The 24,630-nt window shown below is 45.6% G+C and overlaps 1 protein-coding gene across 2 annotated transcripts; it reads right to left on the bottom strand.

The window, feature by feature from the left end:
* DGAT2 (diacylglycerol O-acyltransferase 2) lies at nucleotides 1–24,010 on the bottom strand. Of its 2 annotated transcripts, XM_010395761.3 has the most exons (8): nucleotides 23,853–24,010; nucleotides 15,929–16,048; nucleotides 14,853–14,960; nucleotides 13,999–14,069; nucleotides 6,381–6,585; nucleotides 3,093–3,267; nucleotides 2,192–2,394; nucleotides 1–1,417 (listed from the first exon to the last, which is right to left on the bottom strand). In XM_010395761.3, the coding sequence occupies exons 1-8, from the start codon at nucleotides 23,890–23,892 to the stop codon at nucleotides 1,263–1,265; spliced, it is 1,077 nt and encodes a 358-aa protein (XP_010394063.1). In that variant the 5' UTR covers nucleotides 23,893–24,010; the 3' UTR covers nucleotides 1–1,262. The 2 variants fall into 2 exon arrangements, with proteins under 2 accessions (XP_010394063.1, XP_039412763.1); XM_039556829.1 differs by lacking the exon at nucleotides 23,853–24,010 and having other exon boundaries at nucleotides 15,929–23,764.
* Nucleotides 24,011–24,630: the final 620 nt, after the last annotated feature.

The following is a 24,630-nucleotide window of genomic DNA, read 5'->3' as shown; positions in this document are numbered from 1 at the left end:
TATTTTTGCCCAAGTTTATTTCTAGAAATTTGTACAAAAATTGATACTCTGTAATACAATAATCTATCAAATATGACAGATGAACATTTGTCTTTAGAGGCAAGATTCCAGGAATGTGAAGTACCATCCTCTTGCATGGAAGAAAGGCACATTTCAGAGCTCAAGACACACTCAACTGAATGCTTTAAAAGGCAGGTCAGACATGCAAGTAGTGCAATGTTTCAGGTTTATACATAAACTGTACTCTGAAGAAATCTCACTACAAGCAGTGTTAACATCCACATAAAAATTTTGTAAATACTTTTAAGAGTAGGTCACTTTAGACCCTATGTGTGCAAAGGCTACTCCTTTACATTCACTGGATGGAGTAATTAGAAGCCGTCTTTGGCCAGAAGTTACTTCTAGATTTCCCCAAATACTTCTGGGATCCAAAGCACTTGCATCAATAGTCCCACTGCATTTTCCCTCTGTGGGCTACCCTGAAGGTCTGCAACACCAGGGCTACACAAATGCACCATCCCACTGCTCCTAGAGCTTATCCTTGGAGCAGTGTGGCTATGAAGAAGTCTCATATTTCCAGCTACAAGCCTCTGCACATGGGACATACCTGCTTCTAAACTGACATTTCAAATACACTGGTGAAATTACAACCACAAAATCATCCACTACACTATGGATCAAGGTTCACCCAATTCTTCCCACTTGGTTTCCTGCATCATCTGTCATAGATGTCACACCAGGGGGGTTGGCAGCCCAACTGTACTTTCAGAATGGGCTTCTCCAAAGCAGAAATACCCTTGTGCTACATAAGAATGGGTCAACAGGGCTCTTGTGCAACATGCCTGTAAAACTGCAACGCTGCTCAAATCAACCTGCTGCTTTTTAGGTTGAAAACCAGATGGATCCTACTCTCCCAAAATAGCTTGTGCTAGTGGGTACAGTATCTGTAGGAATGTTTCTAATCCATTGCTGGTCATCCAACAGCATTATATAGCAGATTACAAAGGCAATCATTTACCCCATCCAAATCCTCGCAATCCAACAATGGGGAGTTGTGCTTTTTTTGTATAAAAAGATGTTTGTAATGGGATTTCTCTAAAGCAAAGCCTTTATTATTTTTAAAAGTGGTCTAGCAATACTTTAAACACTTGCTTTAAAGGATACATACACCCACACATGCTTTCAAGTACACAATGACAACGTGGACTCCTGGAAAAGATTTGTTGGTTCTGAAAGAAGGAGGTGCTGCTGAGCCAGTGCCTTCAGTTGACTTCCAAGACCTCAGTCTCTGGCAGGCCAAATTTGCTCTTGTATTTGTCAAAGAGTTTGATCAGGGAGTCCACATAAATGCTATGGTAGAAGTCCACATCCTTCTGGGATGGATTATTGATTTTAGGGATGGTGATGGGCTCTCCAACTGATAAAAAAAGGGACAAATCCACATTAGATTAAATGCTTCCACAACCTGGATATTTGTCCTCTATGGACTCAGCTATCGTAGTTCAGCACATCCATTCTGGCACAGCACAGTTTGCCATTATAGCAGAGGTTTGCCTGATTCCTCCCAGTTTTTACAAGGCTCTGAAGCGTAACTGTCCCACCACAAGGACGCACATCACATCTGCAGCAATACCAGATTTGCTTTAGCTACACAAATGCCTCTACTGTCCAAGGTGGCTGGGAAATCCCCCTTCTGTTTACAGCAGAGTGATAAATCCCTCCTCAATTAACAGAAGCCAGGAGTCAGTTCTTATGTATTCCCCTATACACACCACAAAGGCAAAGCTGACCATTTTGTCCCCCCTCCCTCAAAGCCTCGCTGCTTTGGGTTGGAAGACTCAAATCCAAGTTTTAGAGTTGGCTTTAAGATTCAGCTGTCAGACAGCAACCCACTGGCCAGTTCCAGGAGCATGGGGGGGCCAGGTTGCTTCTGACTTTAGCTACCCAAGGCCAAAGAAAGTAGAGATACAGCCTCTTCCCCCCAGAAAGAGATCTCTTGCAAGACTGCGTAGAAGCAGAACATGATTGAAGGCTTGTAACCTCTGGAAACTCTTCTAGCTCATTCTCAGTTTTGCTGGAAGGTTTTATATAGAAGGGAAAGCCAAGACTCCAACTACAGCAGGTGTACAGCACAGACTCAAGTATTCTGCTACCTAGAGAGGCACACCGCATGTTTATACCAAAACCTTACCAACAGTAGTGATGGGCTTGGAGTAAGGTAACAACCCCCAGGTGGTAGAGGAGAAGAGGCCACGGCCATGAAAGATGCATGGAGCAAAGCCAATGTGCTTCTGGAACTTCTTCTGAACCCATCTTCCCCAGGAACCCTCTTCAAAGATCACCTGCTTGTACACTTCATTCTCCCCAAAGGAGTAGACGGGAACCAAGTCCGCTCTAGAAAGACAGAAAGATGTCAGGACCCCACCCCCTGGACTGTCATATGCGTGTTCATATGACCACGGTTGGAGAGCCCCACACTTGCTGCTGTGTGTTCTGCCAGGTTGCACAGCTGCTGATACATTGCCCAAAGGTTTTTTTGCAGCACAAGGTACTGACGTAAGCCAGCCAGACTTGCCATGACATAATAGATATACTCTGAAGGCATACAAGAGAATTGTACTGACAATATGCCTGTGGAACACTGTGCAGTCAGGCACTAGACATGCTTCCATATATACTCAACTCCTATTTTTGATGGACATCTCCTTTCAGACACATGGGGATCAGGGGGACTGCACAGGTCATCACCCCATGCAGGTTACTGACACCTGCCTCTCCTTGCCCTGGAAGCCTCCTGCTGTCCCAGGGATCCCCCTACCCCTGTACCTTGCTCAGGGGCAGAAGCTAAAGGACACTCATGCCTGGCACTCTGGGCAAACATCCACACAACACAGCAAAACTGCAGAAAGGAGAATCCCTCCAAGGGAACAGAACCAACCACAGCATGGTTTGGACTGGAGGGGACCTTTAAAGGCCATCTAGTCCTATCCCCCTGCATTGAGCAGGGACATCTTCACCTAGCCCAAGTTGTTCACATAAAAGCACCTTCTGCATGGTAGCGGTACTGCTCCAGCATTGAGGCTGCCCCTTACCCATGCCGTAGGGCCAGTTTCACAAATCCTTTCCGGTTCTTTAGTGTCACAGAGTTCTTCCCTGGGGTGCAGTTCAGGGACTCTGCTGCCCCTCCAACCACGATGATGATGGCATTGCCACTGCCATTCTTCGACAAGATGTAGTCTATGCTATCACGGTTCACAGGACATATACCTGGATCAAGGAGACAGACACAAGGGTCACGTTACATGATTGGCTGGTGACTTCAGGATCTCCTCATACTTACAGCACAAAGTTTATGGCTCAACTGCAAGTTGAGATGTCAAACCTCCCTGTGGTCAGAGAGGGTAGTATTAGCAGGCAACCTGTTCCTTAACTAAACTAGCAGTTCATAGACCTGGCAGCACTAGACTTCGTCATAAACTCCACAAACATCAGCTCTCAAAAATTTCCCTTTATCAAAAGACTTCAGCAAGGATTTTCTGTACCTAGTGATATCAAAGGCATTGGTGTTAGACATCCTCCCTCCATGTAAACTTTACAGTAGGATTTGGTTTACCTTTAGTGAGAAAGAAAGCAGTTATGTTATTTTGATGGATAAAAGTGTCTGATTTTGACCAATTCCTCAGCAAGATTAGGTAGTAGAATAGATGCAGGAGCATACTTTAGTGATACAAAAAGAATAAATGGATAAACCTTTAAGACAGATCTGAAATAACATGAAGCTCTTGCAATCCTTTGCTGTCCTGGGAAGGAAAGGATGTATGGGACAGTGTGTTTACATAAGTCCACACTCTGAGGAAAGTGTCTGGAAAGGTCCTTCCCACTATACCACACTGGAAAGAGCAGGACTTCCCTTCAGCTTTAGTAAGCAATCTCTGCCCTAAAGCATCAGTCCCCACTCCAGGGAAATGAAAACCCCAAGACAGCATCTTTAATTCCCTCTGTATTGCTCTAAAAATGTGAAGAAATTTGATTGTCTGCTCTTTAAACTCTTGCTTTTATCCTACAATTGGTGTCTGAGCTTGCTCCTGCCTCTCATTTTTGGCCAGAATAAGCCAAGGAGAAGTGGGATGCCAGCATTTACATTCCCATCACACAACACATCTGATCTGAGTACTTTAGGTCATGCCCTATTACACTATTTAATCTTAGAAGCTGATTTTGCACATCTCATGGCCATTTTTTTTGCCCATTACTTGAGCCAAGAACTAAATGATGAACAGGCCCTGGGGGCTTAGACAGGACAAGTCTGCTAGCCTTGATATCTATCTGGGCACCAGGGTCATCACCTATCCCAGCTCCAGATATGAACAGAGCAGACCACACTTGGAACAGATCAAGTGTGACCGTTTTTCCTCTGAAAGGCTCAGGTTATACTCACTGCTCCAACTTTCAACCTTCTCCCATTCTCCACACCAAGGCTCATGCTGGCTACACAGGCCTGGCAACAGATTTATGTTCAGCTCTTTCACGCTTGTTAGAAGGAGGAGATTACTGCTGCTCAAAGCACCAAATCGTTCCTTCAGAAAGTGCAATGAGACATGGAGACAAGTTGCAATAGATAAATTCTGCTCTTCAGCACATTCACACAGTATACAGGTTTTTCTGGTAATCTCCTCATGCGTTATATGATCCCTGCTATACCTTAACCTCTAGTAGGCTGTAAAATTAAGAATTCTTACTACTTGTAAACCAACTGTGTGTATTGGTACAGTGTTAGGATTTGTTATAATTTCACCTGAAGTGGTTCATCCACAGAGAAAAGGATTGAGGGAATTATCAGTACTTTCCAAGTGATGTTAAGGCCTTTTTATCAGAACCCTTAAGTTCTAGGATAGAAAAGTGAAGACAAATTATGGCTTTCAGAAGGTTAACTTCATCACATCTGTAGTCTTGATTAGATCCTAGGAACGGAGGAAGCACAACACTCAGGGATAGCCAAGCCAGCAATGACATTGCTAGTGTTTACTCCCACCTTCCTTCCAAAAAGGAGAAAGCAGCTCTGGCTGGCCACAAGATTTGTCTGCCAGTCATACTGAACAGATTGAAGATGGTTTTTTTTAATATAGAAAGGCTGCATGGAAACTTAGGCAACAACTAAATTTGCAGATGTGACGGACTGGAAAGCAGATCCCAACTTCTCATGTGCTGCTGTTCTGTGAATTCCCAAATTATGGACTTCACACAGCAACTAACACCAGTGCAGGAAGATAAAAACCAGCTTGAGATACTGCCCTTTCTAGATAGGGACAAACACGTTTTCTGCACCAGATCCAGTTAGTCTCTCTCTCCCTCAGTTAAGACAGTAATCTCAGAAATAGTCAATTCTAACAAGTCAGAGTCAGGTACAGCTACTCCTGTCATCTTCCCAGGCGTGGTACTTACTAAGATATCTATTTTAAAGTCATTTATTGATGAATCAGTTACAGAAACAGCAAACAGGTTCCTAGATTGTTCAATTCATGGTCTTTGTATTACTCCCTCATCTCTATCTAATTGACAGGCATCCTCACTCCAAAAAGGAAGCTCAGGCTGTGCAAGAACACTTTACTGATATTTTAAAATCTGCTTCCTCTGCCCAGTCATAACTTACAAGCCCCAAGCATTAAAATCCTGGACTCCATTAAAACAGACCTATTAATGTAATTCAGCACACTTACATCACTGCATAATCCGTGTGATCCATCTATAGGAATACATTCAGGGAAGGGGCTCTCTGAACAGCTGGAACCATGCAATACCTCAGAATCTTTACCCTGGCAGGCACCCAGCAGTGCAGTTGGGTGGAGACAGAATCCACCACCACCACAAAACACAGATGTGTGACAAGTCATGTGGTAGTGAGACCAGGAGCTGAGCTGGCCATGGTTACTCAGTATTTTCAGTCAGTGCAACTTCTTCCTGTACCTTGTAACAACAACTTGGACAACTTTGTTCCATGTCTCCACCTTCTACAACTACAGATGTCAGGTATCTTTACTATGCCTTTGGACAAGAGTATCCTAGAGTTAAGCATGAACACAGAGGAGCAGCAGTCCCTGCAGCCCAAACTAGTCATATTCACAGAATGGTTTTGGTTGGAAGGGACCTTGAAGACCACCTATTCCAACCCTCTGCCATGGACAGGGACACCTTCCACTAGACAGGATTTCTCACATTTATTCATAGCTTCCTCTTGACAACTATATGAAAGCAATGTTTGGGTGATACTACCAGCAGGAAGTGGCTACCTGAGCTTCCAACACAGCTTTTCACTGGAAAGAGGTGAAGACAGCTCAGAGGCAAGGGCATGAGCAGAAATGGCACAGTATGATTGTGCTTACCACCAGACATTAAGTAGTCCCTCAATATGGGCATCCTGAAGTTCCCAGCCAGGGTAGCAAGGTACGGTCGGATCCCAGGGAATTTCTGGCTGACACCTGTGGCCTCTGTGCTGAAGTTGCAAAAGGCACCCAAGCCCATGATGCCATGTGGATGGTAGCCAAAAATGTAATTCCTGGTGGTCAGCAGATTGTGGGTTTTAACCAGCTAGGAAAGAAAAAAGAGCTCAATTGAAGATGGATATTTTCAAGTAAAAATGGGAGAAGCAAAAAAAAAAGTCATATTCCCCAGTTCTTGTCTCTCTTCCCACCAGGGAGAACAGCCTAAGAGCTCATGTCTGGGTGCTTCTGGATTTCAGAGGCTCTGGTAGGAACAGCCTCCCGAACAAAGGGAGCAGGATAAACAGGCTGATCTCAGACACAAGAAGCCTGCCAGCCAAGCAGGAATAGGGCTTGGGTTGCTGCAGCCTGGGCCTTTTGCTGCTCTACTCCTTCCTAAGGAATTCTTACACACCTCTTGCCCAAACCGACCAAGTTCTTCAGTCCTGTAGCCACAGCTATGCCTCCTTCCAGGCCCTGTCTCAGCACATTAGTGGCTCACATCCCAGTATGAGGGGGAAAGAACATGAACATCACTGTCTCATAGCAGAAGCAAGTTCACTAAATGCCTGAAAAAAAGAGCCAACCAGTTAATGCGCCTGTTGGCCACCTTACAAGTGGGAAAATGTGCAGAAGGGTGGTAACCACTGGAAACAATCCCTCCTTTTAAGAGGTTCTGCCCTGGCCTACATGCCAAAGGGTAAATGAGACACCTCAAGCCATCTCCAATTCCTGCAGGACATGCTCTAGGAGTTGTGATCATATTGTTTTCAGGCTGTGCAATATTCCTAACCATTTGCTCCTCTGTTTGCACAGCATGGAGACTCTCTACAATTGTCTTAGCTAGCACGGAACAACCCATTCCCTGGTACCAATACTGCCATGTGTCAGAGCATCTTCCCCAGGCAGTACACATGCAGTCTGAGGGAGCCCACAGCACAAAACACAGCAGGGCTGCTGCATCATCCTACAAAAATAGAGATCAAATTTCTTTTTTCTTCCTGTATGTTAGAATACTTTGTGTTGGAAGGGACCTTAAGGATCATCCAGTTCCAAACCTCTGCCATGAGTAGAGACACCTTCCTCTAGATCAGGTTGCTCCAAGCCCTGTCCAACCTGGCCTTGAACACTTCCAGGGATGAGGCAGCCACAGCTTCTGTGGGTAGCCTGTGCCAGGGCCTCACTACCCTAAGAGTCAATCTGTTCCTAATATCTGATCTAAAAATCTCCTCTTTTCAGGCTGCAACAGTGCCACTTTTTGCCAACAGCAAGACCCCAGCAGCTCTCAGACCTACAAGTTGAAGCTTTGGCACCCCATCTCTCAAACTGCATATGCAAAGGCCACTCTGCATCAGTTCCCATAGGGGGGAAAAAAAAAAAAGCCCCAGATTTCCAAGATGTCACACTAGCATTACACACCCCACTGCCTTGGACAAGAAGTGTTTTGGCACTACACAAGTCCATTCTGTTGGATCATGCTACAGGGAGCTGAAGTACCATTGCAACACACAAAAGCAGCATGCCAAGAAACTTGATTCCCTCCTCCTTGTTCTCAGCCTTGCCCCTAGATGAAGCTACAGCTCCTGTGCTATTTAAAACAGCAGCTGCGATACAGGCATGATGCAGCAGCAGGTTCAGCACAATTTCCTCTGTCTTTGAAGTCACGTAGAGCTCCAGGAAGAGGGCACAGAGGCTTGTGGTTGCAACAGCTCTGCAGAGCCTCACTGCCTATATCACACCAAGTCATCCTTTAATCCCTTTTCCCTTCTTTCCCAATTAGCAGATGGCTATGCTTTCATTTCCCAGGGTAGAAGGGCTGCCCCCTTGACCAGTTACAACACACAGGGATCACAGACTACAGACCAAACACCACTGTCCATGAAAAAAAGTAGTGATATGGTAAGCAACCACTCCATCTATAAGCTCTTCCTCAGTTGTAGAGAGACTTCTACAACAGGCTGCAAAGGGCAGCGGTGGACTCCCCATCCCTGGAGGGAGTTAAAAGCTGTGTGGATGTGGCACCTGGGCACATGGGTTAGTGGTGAGATTGGCACTTCTGGCAGAATGGTTAGAGTTGATGATCTTAGGACTTTTCCAACCTAAACAATATTCTGAGTTTATGACTCCAGGCCTGGTAGATACAGACACATGTTGCTTGGCTGGACAAGTAGCAGACACTCCTCCTTAAAGCTCCTGTCAGAGCAAGGTGGTGATTTCCAAGCCTCTTATCTCTCCTGCACCAAGCACAGCTCCTTTATAAGGCAGACAGCTGAAACAGGGTTTGTCCTTGTCATTCTGGAGCACGAGGCATCTGCATGTTGATCTTGGCAGAGCCACACATACAGAAGAATTCTCCTGCTCCAGCCCCTACACCACATGCAAGGACACCCAGATCCCAGTGGAGCCCATTGCTTGGATACCTCATAGGAGCCCCAGCCAAGCTGCAGTCTTACTGCTGTGGTTGTTTTCCAAGAGCTCCTGTTATGGAGCCATAGGGTTGGCAATACCCATGACAATCAATCACCCACACCACTGCAGGAGGTGGGCAAGGGGTATGCAGGATCCAACTCACCAACAGCAAGGGAGAAGGCTAAGATTTAGCCTGGTATTCATACATATATGCTTTTCCCCTGTTTGTCCCATGCAGGCTGCCACTGCCCTCTACACCTGTCCCACAACACAGGGGCTCACAGAAGGTAAACATGGGGGGTGCAGATGAGGGTCAGTCTCTTCTGCCAGGTAAGAAGTGACAAGACAAGAGGACACAGCCTCAAGTAGCACCAAGGGAGGTTTAGATTAGGTATTAGGGAAAAATTTCCCAAAAGGCACTGGAATAGTTGGACTCAATCTTCAAGGTCTTTTCCAACCTTAGTGATTCTATGTGTTCTTCCACTCAAGTCAAGCCAGGGAACCTAAGACTAACAGACATCAGACAGGGCTGGGCACTTCTTTTCAAGTGGAGGTCTTGAATCTGCTAATGCACACTCAGCCTCAGGAGGGTCTGACCTGCCAACACCTTCATCTCTCCCTAAATTTAATCTAGAAGCAGGAATTCTTGAAGTACTGTAAGTCACTGATTTTTAGACTCCAGCAAGAGTGAAGACAGTGAAGTGCACAAGATGGGGCTTTGGAACTAGAGTGCATTTAAAGGTCCCTTCCAACCGAAACCATTCTATAATTCCATGCCAGAAGCTCTCTTCAGGAGGCTGATCACTCACTGCTGGTTCTTTGAACATCTCCCCTTGAGAAGCAAATGGTGTTACCAGGTTGCCCCAAGGAATTCCTGTAGTTGTCACTGAACACTATTGCAACTCTGTTCTGAAACTCCAGCTGTTTTTTCCTTTTACATTCAAGGTCTTCTCCAGTCCCACACAGCTCTTTGGAGCCTCAGTGCTCCCATGATAAGGCAGAGACAGCACATCCTTGCTGCATCCCAGCTGGACAATCAGTACTGGGAGTGAAGCTGAACCTTCACCCCCCATTGCACTAACACCTGTTCCGAGCTGCTGTTAAGAGACCAAACCTGTTTCTCTGGGAGCAAAGTTCATCCACCTGTCTAATAATAACAGATTTCTATGCACAGACCTAAGCCAGCCTATAGAAGCAGTAAGCCAGTGCAATAGTGTAAAGAAAACAAGTGTTAATATTTGAGTGCCAGATACAGCTAAAGAACCATATTGTCAATGTTATTTGTAGGAACAGTGGCATATTCAGTAGAGGAGAAAGGGGACTGCAGAACTACTGCTGCTCAGCAGTAGTACCAGGAGCCAAAGAGCAGGACGAAAATCAGTTGTTTGGATGGGAGCTGAGCAGCACTGACTATGGAAGCATGCAAAGAGCAGAAAACCAGAGCTCATCCTGCAGGATCCAAGCAGCAGCTCTCATGAGCATGTAAGCTTGCAAAACAACCCAAGAACTGCAATTAGCTGCATCACACCCAGCAACATTATGGAAGAAATCATCTTACCTTCCCAGCAGTGCAAGCCAGGACCTGAAGACCCCCCACGAGGCTCCCAGTATTATATACATCACAAATTCACAGAATGGCTTGGGTTGGAAGGGACATTAAAGCTCAACTTGTTCTAACCCCCTGTCATGGGCTGGAATGCCTTCCACTACACTAGGTTAGGACACAGCAATCAAACCCCTCTATTTCCATTCTGTAACTCACATACAACAATTAAGGAGGAGCTTTTCCAGGAAGCTAGCCAAGACACAGAATACAAGAAAAATTGAAGAAAAAAAAGACACTTTTAGCAGCAATTCCTGCTCTGGCCAGATTCCTACTCCCCCAGTGCAGTCATCCAGTCTCCCTCCACACACCTGAAGTGCTCACAGCTTGACAAAGGTGAGGCAAAGGTCTGCAGCCCTGGATACCTGGAGTCCTATTGCACATGGAGATGCTCACATGCTCAGGTAACAGCTTCTTTACCTAAATAAAACCTTTAAATCATGGCACTCCCAGCATGACATCCTCAGATCAGCCATATGTGCTCAGGAGGCTGCTGGGATCTGTCTGCTCCAGTCCAGCACCATGCATACACCTGCAAGGGCTTGGGCTTCACCTGTTGCTTCAGGTCCAGGACTCAGCTCACTGGAATGTTCCCCAGCTGCTTCATGCACTGCTTAGCTTAAAGCACTATTTACAAGGCCAGCCATTAACCAGCAGACAAACTTAAGCTTCTAGTGCCCTAAAATAGCTTATTACTGTTAGAGCACCTGCATGAAGCCCCAGAGAATGTGGCCAACCACTGCTCATGCTGAATAACTGAGCCAGATTCAGGCTGCTTTCCAAATCCACCTGGTATTACAAAACATGACCACCTATCTCCAGGTATGGGTACAATAGTTCTGGTGTTTCAGGCTGGGAGGCACTGCTGACTCCAGTGAGACCAGCCTAATCAGCACAAACATCAAAGCAGAGCTTGATTCTCATGCAGCTACTCTAATACAGCAAGCCAAAGAGGAAGACATTCTTCCCTGTGAGGGTGATGAGGCCCTGGCACAGGTTGCCAAAAGAAGCTGTAGCTGCCCCATCCCTGGAAGTGCTCTAGGCCAGCTTGGACAGGGCTTGAAATAACCTGGGCTAATGGAAGGTGTCCCTGACCATGGCAGAGGGGTGGAATGAAATGAGCTTTAAGGTCCCTTCCAACTGTACTGTGATTCTATGAATTAAATCTGAGCTGATAGCCCAACACATGTGGTACCTGTGCAGGTATGGATGCAGCTACCACAGCTGTATGTGCAGACTTTGCAGGAGCCAAGTTCAGCATTACAAATGCCACCAGTGAGACTGCCACTGGTGTGATCCATCCCTGCAGTGCTCAGTGGACACATGGCACAGGACGAGGCACATGCAGCAGAGGACTGCCCTGACAAACCATGAGCCAGGGACACAAACCAAACCCTGCTGAGCCATTACACAGATCAGGATCCAGTAAAAGGGATTTTTGCAGAGAGAACACTTAAACAAGTGATCCTCTGTAGACCCATCTCCCTCTTGACCAAGAACAGGTAACTAGTTTAACCCAGGAGTTCCCATGCTCTTAGCAAACTCAAGCCCAAGACATTCCAGTTCTTGGTACCATTCCTAATACCCAGAGATATTATTCATTGTTCATGCTGTAAGATCAGTCCCATAACTGCAGAAAACCACCTCTAGCACCTCTCTGCCCTAAGATCCCTGTAGCAGCTTTTACCAACCCTGCAGCCAGCTGGCTGTTCCCCCAAAACACATGCAGGAGTCATCTCCCAGCTGTCAGCCCTCATGTTCTGCCCTTTGCCTGTGAACTACCAGTGGGCTCCATAAACCTTACACAGCTCTTCCCCTTTAGTGGCAAAGGTGAAACCCATAAGGAGTTCTCACAAATGGGCCATGTGAACTAGCAAGTATTTACCTAAAAACTGCTGCAAAGTTTAGTTTATCTACCCCATCTCATCTCTAAACCTACTTAAACAAGCCAGCTGTTTGACACTTTTAATATCCACAGTGGATCTGACCTGCAGGGCTTCTGCAGAGCATATTTCCATGAAGACAATGATAAGTGTGCCATTAAAGGAATGATGAAACAGCAGAACCAGCACTACAGGTGACACTTTGGAATCAAGTCACCAGGACAACAGAGCCCACTTCAGCAATATCCAAGGCAGCAATGTTTAGTGCAGCACTGAGGACTTGGTACTAAAACACAACACAATCTGACACCCATCTTCAACGGCAGAGCCTGCTCAGTTCTCTGTCAGCCATGAGACCCAGGCTGACTTCCAGCCTGTGCAGGCATAGTGAATTTTTCCATGTACACTTAGGCTTGCCAAGAATTACCTGTTAACAACAGCAAGTTTCATGGTGGACTTGGCAGTGCTGGGTTAATGGTCAGACTTGCTCTTAAAGGTCTTTTCCAACCTAAATGGTTCTATGTTTCTAGGAGTACAACAAAAGGCTTGTTCACCAGCAGCACATTCAGGCACCCTGAGAGTTCAAGTGACTTTGCAAAGGAAGAATGCAGTCTAAGCCACTTTGGCATCCTGCTGGAATTGGATTCCCTGTTCCTTTCTGAGGCTGGACTATCTTGGGGATAGGTAGCTCAAAAGCCGTATCAAAGTCCCTTCCTCATACTCAAGCTGAATAAAACTTGCCAACAACCTTACATAATAGTCCTTTCAGCTGTGTGCCCTTCCAAAGAGGATCGAGTTTCCTCCTCGACAATTTTGACCCCTGCTCCCTTCCAAGTCATCCAGCTAATTCTGCAGTCCCAGAGCAGCCTGGCAGCCCTGTCCTCTTTCTGCAACATGTCTGAACCAGCAGGAAAAATACAAGTATGTGGTGAGCAAGTTACAAGCTGGAGAACTGAAGCTATTTCCACTGCTGGAAAACCCCCTTCTCCGAAGCAAACAGACTTGAGAACAAATTTCACTGCTCCCTGAGAAGTGCTAAGGCTTTTGGTGCACAGGGGTCCCAGATATTCTGGCCCAATACATCCCAGAGCAGAAGTGTTACTGGAGAACTGGGCTATATTTTATGATTTATGAGAGGGGAACAGTGTTAGGGTCAGGCACTACACAGGACTCTGCTGCAGCACAGAAGAGAATCACAGAGTGATTTGCATTGGAAGGAACTTTAAAGATCATCCAATTCCCTCCTGTGTGCAGAGACACTTTCCACTAAACCAGGCTGCTCCAAGCCCCATCCAGCCTGGCTTTGAACACTTTGAGGGATGAGGCAGCCACCACTTGTTGGGACAACCTGTGCCAGTGTCTCCAGAAGCTGGAGAGATGAACAAGGATTGCAGATTGCCTCCAGAAATCTGATAAGACCACTAGAAACAGAAGCTTCTGGAAATCACTTTGCCACCACTGGTGATACATTTCAGATTTTCTAACCACAGCTGCCACAAGCAGCAATGGTATGGCAATGGTAACTGAGCCATGTCCTGCTTATGGTTCAGTGTCACAGACAGACTAGTGCCAGTACAAGGCACTGAAGCAGTTAAATCCCAGGGTATACACTTAAACTTTTACTTACTCTTATTGGAAAATAATCCCTGAAGTACCTCCATATAGCCCAGTTTCTCACCCACTGGGATCTTCTTCCCCCTGTTGAGAAAAATGAATCATGCTTTTAAAGCTCTTTCCACATGGTTGTCCATCAAAAAGCCTAGAGGACTTCAGCATTTGCTGTCTCACTAGAGAAATCAACACTTTCATTCCTCCACGTGGGACACCTGCATCATTCACTGAAATCAGTGCATGCTCTGAATATAAGGTACTTCAAGGAAATTAAGGCCTAACTACAAATTCACAGTAGACAACTCTACCATTCAAACTAGAAACATTCAGATTCAACCTTTGGGAAAGGCCAAAATCCTGGATGATTTCAGTCATCTTGAGGCCATGGAGAACTGTGCTAATCTGGCTATAAAAGTAGTTGCCAAAGCTTGTCACCACTGCTGGCTCCCACAGGGTTGGGGTTTTTTTCTGAAATAAAGTCTTCTGCTTAATTTGCAGCAACACTGACTCCATAGAGGAGCTACATCTTAATAATCACATCATAATCTGAACCTTGCAAGAGCTGGAGAGGACAGCAAGGTCTTGAATCTTTAGATCTTTCTGAACTACAGAAAGAACCTGTGCCTTATGCTAGTAAAAGCCAGCAATGGCAAGATATTAGTGAATGTTAATTTTGTATTGCCCTCAGCATCAATAAAACCTGCAGTGCCAAGGGCTGACATTTAAATGCTTCACTGAATAATGCTTTTGGTCAGTGATTCAGCCAAGTCCCACTAAGAAGGGAAGTCATCCATTATAAGGAAGTGCTTCTTTGTCCAAATATGGAGACAGGGACACTTTAACAGCAATGATCTGTTCTGTAATATTTACCTTTCTTTGGTGTATTCCAGTCAAATACCAGCCAGGCTAAATATAGAGCAGCAATCGCCCAGCAATCTGTGCACAGTATGTACATGAGGATTAAAGTGCAAGCAATACCTGGAGAGGTGCAAGAAAGAAGAAAACAAGGTTGCATCAGGTTTTGATCACCATTTACACCCCTTGCCTTTTGAATCTATGTCAAAGCCTGATGTCATTAATCCTCAATCAAATTGGATTTGTCTAAAAACCCCTTATGTAGGGCTGAGGCAGCTTCCTCTAGAGCTCTGGAAAACCTCAACCTCCCCTTAATGGTGCCTCTAGGCATCTCTTGTATCTTCAAGTAGGGCAGCTGCTTCACCAGACTTGATGAACACCAAGATGTCTTTGTGGCTCACATCAAGGGTTTTTTCCCCACAGCTACATACATCTTCCACAGGTTACACCAGCTCTACATCAGCCATCCATCCCACCAGGGTGCCAAGGATCCCGCCTACAAGTGACATTACCATTTTAGCACAAACTGAATTGGGAAGGTACAGTGAGACAGATGCTGAGTGCAGTTATTCTCCAGTTTAATTATTAACAATCCAGTGGAGCAGAGCAGGCCGAGATTTCACATAATCCAAGTACCCAGGGACAAACAGGCTTTACTCTTTTACTGGTCTAACACAACCACTTCTTGCCCATCTCTGGTACCTCCTGGAAGGAGACCAAGCCAAGAGGAAGGCATTCCTGTCACAATCACATCAGTTACCAGCTGCTTCTAAGAAAAATCTCTGTGGATATTCCCATGAATGAGCCAGGTAAGACATTTCCAATTGTTTCAGCCTCATTTGCACGGTAGACAGACATGAGCTAAACATCAGTCAGTCTTCCCATAGCTCTTATGAGTTTCTAGAGCCAGGAAAACTCATTTATTGTTGAAAATATCAATGTAACTGTTTTATAATAACCACTCACCCCAGGAACTACCCTGCTGCAGTACACATCCAGTAATTAATACTTATGTAAGAGTTAACATTTTTGCATTAAAATTTTTCCAGAATTACAGCCAAACCCCTTTGCTTTAGGCCAAAAGCTGTTACCCATGATAAGGAAAGTGAGAACCCATTGCAGCACAGAGATGATTTGAAGTTGTTTCTCTGCTTTGGATTTCAATAGCCAGAACAAATCCTGCAGAGCAGAAAGAATGTCCGATCCTGTGCCTAAGGAAAGAAAAAAAAATACAGTAACATTTGCATACTGAGCAAAGGTAATAATACTTTTCCTTTCAAATAGAATCATAAAAGGAAGGATCATCAAGTTCAACTTTTTTTTATAAGATTTTTTAGATAAATGTGCAGTTTGCTTTTAGAGAAAGGCTTGCTAAAAGCTAATATTTTTCATTGAGTTTGAGCATCCTGGAAGAGGAAGGATTGCCATCTGCAAACATCCAGCTTTTTTCAGAATACTGAAAGGGATTAATGGGTAACCACCAGTTCCCACCTGAGCAAGCCTCTGTTCACTTGACCATAAAAATGCAGAGGATGTTAACACATGTTCCTAACACATACCCTCACCTCAAACTGCCAGTTCCTCGAAGTGGTGTTTGGTAAGAGGGAACCCCATGACCTCACAATAAGATAAAGATCAGCTGCCTCAAGCCACACACAAGCAGACACCAGGCTGTGGTCTGAGCTGTTCTCATCCACCCTTCACAAGGCCTGTTGCACAGCTCCCAGTGCTGTTCAAGGTAAGCTCTGTGCTCCAGCCTTACTCAGCACAGCCCAAGGGCTGGTTGAGCAACACCTCAGTATACAGCCCTGAGGATCCACAGTTCTATGAGTAAAGAAAACTATCAGCAATCCTAAAGCAGTAAATAAGAAGGAAGGAGCTGAAAGCCACTCTTGAAGAAGCTTAAGATATTCAAGTGGGGAGAAAACCAAAAGTGGGTAAAACACTGAAGTGAAAGACTTGCTTTCTATATGAGGAACCACCCACTGCAGCTTTTGACAATATATTCAACAGCCTCCAGAAAGAAGCACTTGCAAGTGGGTCTTCCTTCACTTTTCTTCATTACTTTATTTACAAGCACCGTAATAACTGGCCAAAATACAAATCAAATATATTTACATATTTCCTTTTGTGTTTAAGGATCAGCCTTTTATTAGAAGGACTATGAAAGAAGCTATTACATTGAAGAGGTTCGGTCCTTGCTGATGAGATATGACCCTGCTAGTGGTAATACCATAGCAAGTGTTCACACTCAGTCAAATGAAACTGATTGAAAATAGCTTCTCTAGGTATAAGCAGGCACTAGGATTTTTGGTAGTTTCTACAAAGACACTCTCACTGACACATTCCTTAAATATGTAAAGGATCTGTTTCATAGGAATGAGGGTCAGTTTAGATTAGATAAGAAAGAAGTTTTTTACTATGAGGGTGGTGAAACACAGATGCCTCATCCCTGGCAGTATTCAGGGGGGAGCCACACCAAAGCCTGCAGTCTAAATCTAGACCCAGACCACCTAGTTCAGACCCTTGGTTCTGCTTAGTCCATGTTACATAGACAATCCCAGCAGTGGGTTGGGCATTAATTACTCTAAGCAGACCAAGTTTTAGGCTGGGATAGATCATACCACTACAACTGCCAGTAAACTGGAACCTACAGCACTAATCTAGGTTGAAGTAGGAGCTAGAGCTGGAGGCAGTACTTTACAAGATAATATACTGCAGTATTAAGAATGAATCCAGCAAGTAGTTCTCCTGTTTCTGCAGTGAGACAGGAGAATATGTTGAGTTAAACTGTCACCATGCATTGATTTGCCACACTAGAGTATCTAAGCACTGAGATTCAGAAATCCCATGCTGTAAAATCTAGCAGTAAATCCCCAAATGGGGGGTGAGGAATAAACTCCACTCCATTTTTCTACAAAGCCAGTTGCCTGTTCAAGGGTAAAAGAAATCTTTGGGTTTGGAATGGTATGTACTCAAAGAGACATTTACAGCTCATCTCAATCCAATGCCCTGCCATGGGCAGGAATATTTCCACTAGACCAGGTTGCTCAATTCTTGCCAAGGGGCGACAGCTCCAGGAACTTGCTATCCCAAAAATCTTACAAAATTGCACATGGACAAACTTGATGTAGACTGAGGATTACCAGATACTAGTCTAAAGAAAGCTTTTAGCAATAGTGGTGTCTCTGGCCTTATGCCTATGTCCTCAAAACAAGCCAGAACCCAATATGTTGGGGTTCCTCCCCCCTGGCATGGGGTCCAGGGGGAGGGGACCCTGGACTAGAGGCATGGCCTACGGCGTTTCCCTACTCCCTGGTCAATCTTGTTCCCCATTGGTTGTTTTGTATTCCCCTGCACAGGGAGGACCCTGCTTGTCCCGTGATTGCTCAGTTCTTCGTCAGTCCCCCAGCCATGTGGCTGGAGAATAAAAATCGCTAAAAAATCTATCAAGAATCGGTCCCTATTTCTTTCCACGGGCCTTGCTATCTATACATGTTGCAGAAATCCCCGCTGCAACAACAATAAAAGCCCAGTCCCATGTAATTTTTTTCTTCTAGCACCTGCATTTACACTACCAAACCTCTTTGGCTTCATAAACCCAACACTCCAGCCTTGGATCAGCTAAATCCCTAGCCTCTTCCCAAAGAGAAGAACTGTTTATCCCTCCAAATGAGAATTTGTACTTTAGCATTTTCTAGATGTTTGAACAAATTGTAGGCATTGCCAGCCCTGTAAATAGACCAGTACTGGGTAGCACGAGTCAACCTGTCAACTTGTTTTTTGAACCACATGAAGCTCACATCCAACTTCTGCAGACAGAGGGAAGGCAGTGGTTTGACAGACAGCTCTAAGCTCTGCCTTTGGACAAGTGGTGTCCTGGGTCAGTTATTTGCTGAAAGCAAAGATATCCTTCAAAGAGAACAAGATTCTCCACACCAGAAAACTCAGTAGTTACCATGGGCTGAATATTAACATTTAATTCCCAGTTAAGAAATTAAAGACGCTCCATAGCAAAGGAAAGGGCTGTGGGAATGGTCAGTCACCTGGCAAGTTCATCAGGTCTACCTTTGCACCAAACCTGCAGACTCTAGATGAACCCATTTCATCAACCAGCCATTTACAGATTTAGTGCCAAGACAAACCTTTCCAGACAGTCCTGAGCTTGCTATTCATCATGTCAGACCTGACACTGTGTATTCAACCTCCCATGCAAGCCTTGCATCCTTTCACCTTCAGTGGCCAGGAAGCATTTTTGGAAAGACCCTCCATGCTCTGGAAAACCAGGCCAGTTACTAGTGACACAGCAGAAGAGTTTTGACAAGTCAACAGAAATGGGGGAGGAAAAGGGGGGTTGGCACTCAGTCACAGAAGAATAACCCAACACTGGCACTTGGGTTCAGTCCATTAGAGAAAATACTTCCTCTTAAGGGCTCACCTGTGGACCCACACCAAGCGCCCTTCACATACTAAAAGCCCAAGGCATTTTCTCTAACTTTCAGGAAACAGATTATCCTAATAACCTAGTTTAAAAGGGTCCAGTAGACATAACTACAATTAACTCTAAGGCACAAGGATACAAAATGCTGGCATAGGCAGTATCCATTACTATCAGTCTTTTCCTAAGGAAATATTCTGGACCCTGAAGAAACCCAAAACCTCCATGTTCTACTGCTGAAGATAGTAGCTTGTCCTGTGCTGGCCATGCAGCACAGTCCCTGGAGCATTTTCCAGGATACCTGTTCTAGAACTGGAAAGCCTAACTGGGGATCCTTAAGATCATTAAGATCCCTTCTAACCCATGCCATTCCATGACTGTTGGGGTCAGCCTTGGCAAACCATGTCTACACAGGACATACTTTACCAACAGGTTTCCTCATCTCAGATGAGATCCTAAGCACCCCAGATCACACTGCAGCCCACTCCCTGGAAAACTGATGGGATACTCCCTGCACTAAGCCATGCATGGCTCTCAAGGATGTTCCTTGTCGTGATGGACAGAGTAGCAACTTCTCCAGGAGACGTCCCTGCTGCTCAGAGATGGCAGCCATCTGCAGCCTTCCAAGGAAGCTCAGGAACATTAGCCAACTATCCTGCAACTGGTGATGGGCTCACTACACTTTTATCATTTAATTCCATTAAATATCAAATGCAGGAGTTGCTACCAAGGAGATTCTGGAGTCAGCAAATAATTTGACCAAGCATTTGACTCCTGCAATACAGGCTCAGCATCTGATGCCCTTCCAGCACAGTTTATTTCAGATAAATTACACAAACAACATGTATATAGGCAGGGAAGCAGAATCAAAGATCCCAAGAGTGGAAGTAAACAGGACTTCACACCTGGGCACCAGAAAAACCCAACTGACAGGACTTAATTAAAAGTCAGCCAAAGAAATTAACTGAGAGGAAGTGTTACATGTAGTTAAAAATACACTGAAACCTTGTTAAAGCCAAGCTTCATCTGCTACCTTTTCCAGACAATTAGCATGTTAATTCTCGGCCAAGAATTAAACTGCTTCACACATCTTATTTAGAGGAAAACCGTATTAGATCCATCAAAGCATAAGCTGCAAATGGACATTTTGAGCTACATATTTGGCAGAGGAGCTGAGATTGAAGGCATAACAAAGCTAGATAAGATAAACAGACCAATACTAGAATATTCAGGAGGACTCAGCCTCCCATGCAAGAGCAGGAGTCCACATAGCAGGCTGCTACACCTGTAAAACCCCTTCAGCAACACAAGTTCTTCTGTGTTGTGGGTTTACTTGGGTGCCCCAAGCACAAACATATTCACTATAGAGTAAAAAAATTTGTTAAGAAACTAATGAGTAACCAGAGCAGAGTATAGTTATCCTGCCCTGTACACAGCTTTAGAACAGTTTGCTCCTGTCCCAAGAAGCTACTCAATAATCCCATATTATCTGCAGTACAGTGTGTCTACAACTGGAGGTCAACAACATTGTTAACAGGGACATGCAAATAAAAATTTGTATCAGCTCCTTTAGAAAGGAGCTGGGATTCTCCAGACCCAATAAACAAATCTGTCATGACATTTCTCATGTTAGTTCTGCATTTACTCACAGTACTAAACTCGGCCCTTAGTCTCCACACTCACAGCTGTATGTAGGTTAAAGTGATGTAACCTTAAGACCCAGCTGCCCCAGACCAGCCAACAAGCACAGATTTAAGTTAGCAAGACTAAACAGGTCTGGATAAGAGAAAATGACCCATCATACTACAGCTTATCAGTGTGTCCAGAGCACATGGGAGCTCTGAAAGAGGGGTTTCATATGGGCAAGCCTAGACCTCCACCTCCCAAGCAACTTTGTCAAGAGAAAACACCTGATTGCAGCCAGCAGTGATCCTGTTCCCCCAAAACAGGAGCTCCCAGGCTGCCCACCCCAGAGCAGAACTGAGGTCTGGTAAACCTCACACGCAGTGTAAGGCTAACTCCAAGGTAAAGCTAAGCAAAATCATCTTCCTCATCCCAAACTTGACAGATGAAGCAACATAAGAAAAGACACTTCAGCACAGGACAGCCTTTCAGTGTTCCAGCCATATTGGCATCTTTCCTCAGGAGAGAGGGATGAGACAGACTTCCTTGCTGCTCTGCCAAACACAAAGAGGATACCTCCTAGGCATCCTATGGCCAAAGTGAGGCAGGTCAAGATCAGGAGACCACAACCTCTCCTACCTGACCAGGTGTCTCAGAGCATTATCCAACCCTAGGTATTGGTCCAAGACCTGTTCTGATTTTTGCAATATTGGTTGATATCCAAGGACATTCCTCTGCATATACACAGGGATGGATATGGAGGCAGATGCCTGCACTCTTTTTTTTTTTTTTTTACTTGTCTTTAAAATAGGATAAGACTTAATTCAGGCAAAGTACACAATCACCAGGATGAAACCAGATGCCAGGAAAGCAATAAGACTAAAGGACAGTATGAGCCATTCACATACTCACCCCAAAGCCAACAAGCATGATACTTGGAAAAAAAATATTCAGGGAGATAGGGTAAAAAAAGTCTAGTGGGTTTGTTCTACACATCCTCTGTAGTGGGAGAAGTTGTCCAACATGATCAAGCAGTACATGAGGTCCCATGAATGAACCGTTTGATCTGCAGGGTCCCACATCACTATCCCCAAAACCCAGCCCAAGTCAGAGCTCCTCTGAGAGGCACCTGTGCTTTCCTGCCCAGGCAGGCTACAGCACTGGCAAGGGGTTGGTGGATGTTGCAGTCACCAAGGCAACCTCCCCCATCTCCCCATGCAGAAACACACAAAGAATTAAGTTAAAAAGCACAAATATCACTGCAGGATCCCCATGAGGTGCCTCAGAGGAAAACTGACCTGAGGAGAGTTAAGACAGCTTTCCATTGCTAATCAGGATTATCCAGAGATGAGGCCAATCACTGTCCCTAAACCACACTCCGTTTTGAATTATGCATGTGTCCTAGATCTATCATTAACATGCCAGTGCCAGCAAGGTGATCGCCAAGGTCTCAGGTCAACCCTACATATTTTACAGGTTCCTGATTTATTTATTCTCTGCACTTAGGTTGCAGTTAACTCTCAGTTGAACAGTTCAGATGCTGCTAATTCAAATGACCTCTCTCAACTGAAAACATAACTTGTCCTCTGTTAGTCGTGCAAGCAAGCAAAGTTATTTTAAGAAACAGAGCTGAATACAGGAAATACATGCAGGTCTTCTCCCCAGTCGGTTCACAACTGATCCTTCAGGTCAACCTCTAAAATCCTTCTGGCTGAGATGAGCATCAGCAGCTCTAGATACAGGACTGGGCAGGACAGTGCAAAAGCAAGACTTCAGGGGTTAATTCACGAGGTTCGTGTCCTTTCAGCTCTGCTAACGATTGCTTAATCAATAAGCCATTTCACAGGTCTCTTCATCCCAGGAGGTATTAGCAGTTTGCTTTTTGAGGGCAAAAAGCCTTCCATAACAGAGCAATCACTCGAGGACCCTCCACAAATCACGGGGTAAATCGTTGTCCAAGTGCATTTTCACACAAAGCCCCCACTCTTTGCAAATCCTGACCTTTCTCTAGACAAGCATCCTTGCAGAAGGGATACAAAATTCGATCCAGCAGACTTGCTGAATTTATTCCTGCAAGATCCTTTGAGATGCCTTTACAAGCAGGCAAGGTAGCCTGTGGTTTGTGATTTCCTATACTGTCTCTCCAAAGCCGTTAACCAGCATGTTCCAGTATGCAGGGAAGTGTTCAGTGTCTGCAGCAGCTCTGCCCACGACGGGTGTCAGGCACTGACACCCATTCCACTTCTCTCAACAAGTCACTTGACCAGCACGAAGGGCTGTAAAAGCAAACTTGGAGGAACTGGCTACCACAAAGCTCCTGCTGAGCACTGAATCTTCAGCTCCTCATTATAAGACAACAAAATTAGCAATGTGTTGCCCTTTTTCTCCTCTCCCGTTAATGTAGGTGTGGGGAACACAGTATTATGGAACAGTTGGACTTGATAAAGAGGTCTTATTCCAAGCTAAATAATTCTATAAAAATAAGGCTGAGACTAAACTTTTATCAGCCACGCAGTAGTGATAAAACTACTACACTTCTCTTCCTACCATCACAAAAAGGGGAAAAAAGGACTCGCTTATACACAAGTGCCCCACGCCCACATTTTGCCAAGGTGCAAACTCACTTAGACCAACCAGAGCCGTTTCCATCAGCCCCAGGAGCGCAGCCGGAGCCTCCGAGCTCTCTAAAACACAAAAGCTGCGCAGAGACTTGTAATCCTCAACCCAAGAAAAGCTGCAGCTGCCTCCCCGCCATTGCACATCGCTCTTCCCCCTGCTTATTGCCCTAGAACAACATCCCTGCGGCCAAAAAAAATGGGGAATATCATAAAGCTGAGTGTTTCAGTGCTGCTCCCACCCCAGCCCTTGAAACACCGCAATGCTCCTCCGCACCGCAGCATCCCCCTCCGGGAACCAGGGCTCATCTCCACCCCTTCCCACCGCCCCCCCAGTACCTCGGAGCACCCCGGAATAGGCAGCGATGATGGTCTTCATGGTGGAAGGCGTGGTCAGAACTCGGGTAGGGCCATGGGATGGAGAAACGCACCCCAGCCCACAGCCCCGGTGCAGCCAGCGAGTAGAAGAGATACCCGCCGCGTATCCATATATAGCCCGGGGAGGAGGCGGAGAGGGAGGGGCGAGGAGGCGGAGAGGGAGGGGCTCGGCTCGGCTCGGCTCGGCTCGGCTCGGCTCGGCTCGGCTCGGCTCGACTGGACTGCCGAGTCTCTCAGCCCAGACGTGGGGCTGGGGGGACGCTGTTGGCCCAGGTGATGCAGCTTTCTGCATGGGATAGGTATTTGGGAGCGGGGAGACCAAGCAGGGGCCCGCCCCCTATACAGGCTGTTTCATTCTCTGTTTTGTAGAATCACAGAACAGTTTGAATTGGAACAAACGTTGAGGCTCCTCCATTTCTAACACCCTGCCAAGGGCAGGAGCACCTTCCACTAGACCAGGTTTCTCTGAGCCGTATCCTACCTGCCCTTGAACACTTCAAGGGATGGGGCAGCCACTGCTGCTTGGGGCAACCTGTGCCAGGGCCTCACCACACTCACAGGGAAGAATTTCTTTGAAATATCTCATCTAACCCTGTCCTCTGGCTTCCCAGCCATTCCCTCTTGTTCTGTCCCTCCAGGCCCTTGTCCTAAGTCCCTCTCCAGCTCTCTTGCAGCTCCTTTAGGCACTGACGAGCTCTAAGGTCTCCCCAGAGTCTTCTCTTGTCCAGGCTGAACAACC

This window comes from Corvus cornix, chromosome 1 (genome assembly GCF_000738735.6).
Source record: "Corvus cornix cornix isolate S_Up_H32 chromosome 1, ASM73873v5, whole genome shotgun sequence".
NCBI lineage: Eukaryota > Metazoa > Chordata > Aves > Passeriformes > Corvidae > Corvus > Corvus cornix.
Note: the sequence above shows the minus strand (reverse complement) of the source record. Positions and strands in the feature narration are given on the sequence as shown.

Coding starts and splice junctions, on each gene's coding strand:
- DGAT2 (XM_039556829.1), bottom strand. CDS start 16,142: ATGATCCTTCCTTTTATGATTCTATTTGAAAGGAAAAGTATTATTACC. Junction 14,961..15,928: donor TCTCACTTTCCTTATCATGG/GTAACAGCTTTT, acceptor GCACCTCTCCAG/GTATTGCTTGCACTTTAATC. Junction 6,586..13,998: donor GGGATTATTTTCCAATAAGA/GTAAGTAAAAGT, acceptor TTTCTTTCCTAG/CTGGTTAAAACCCACAATCT.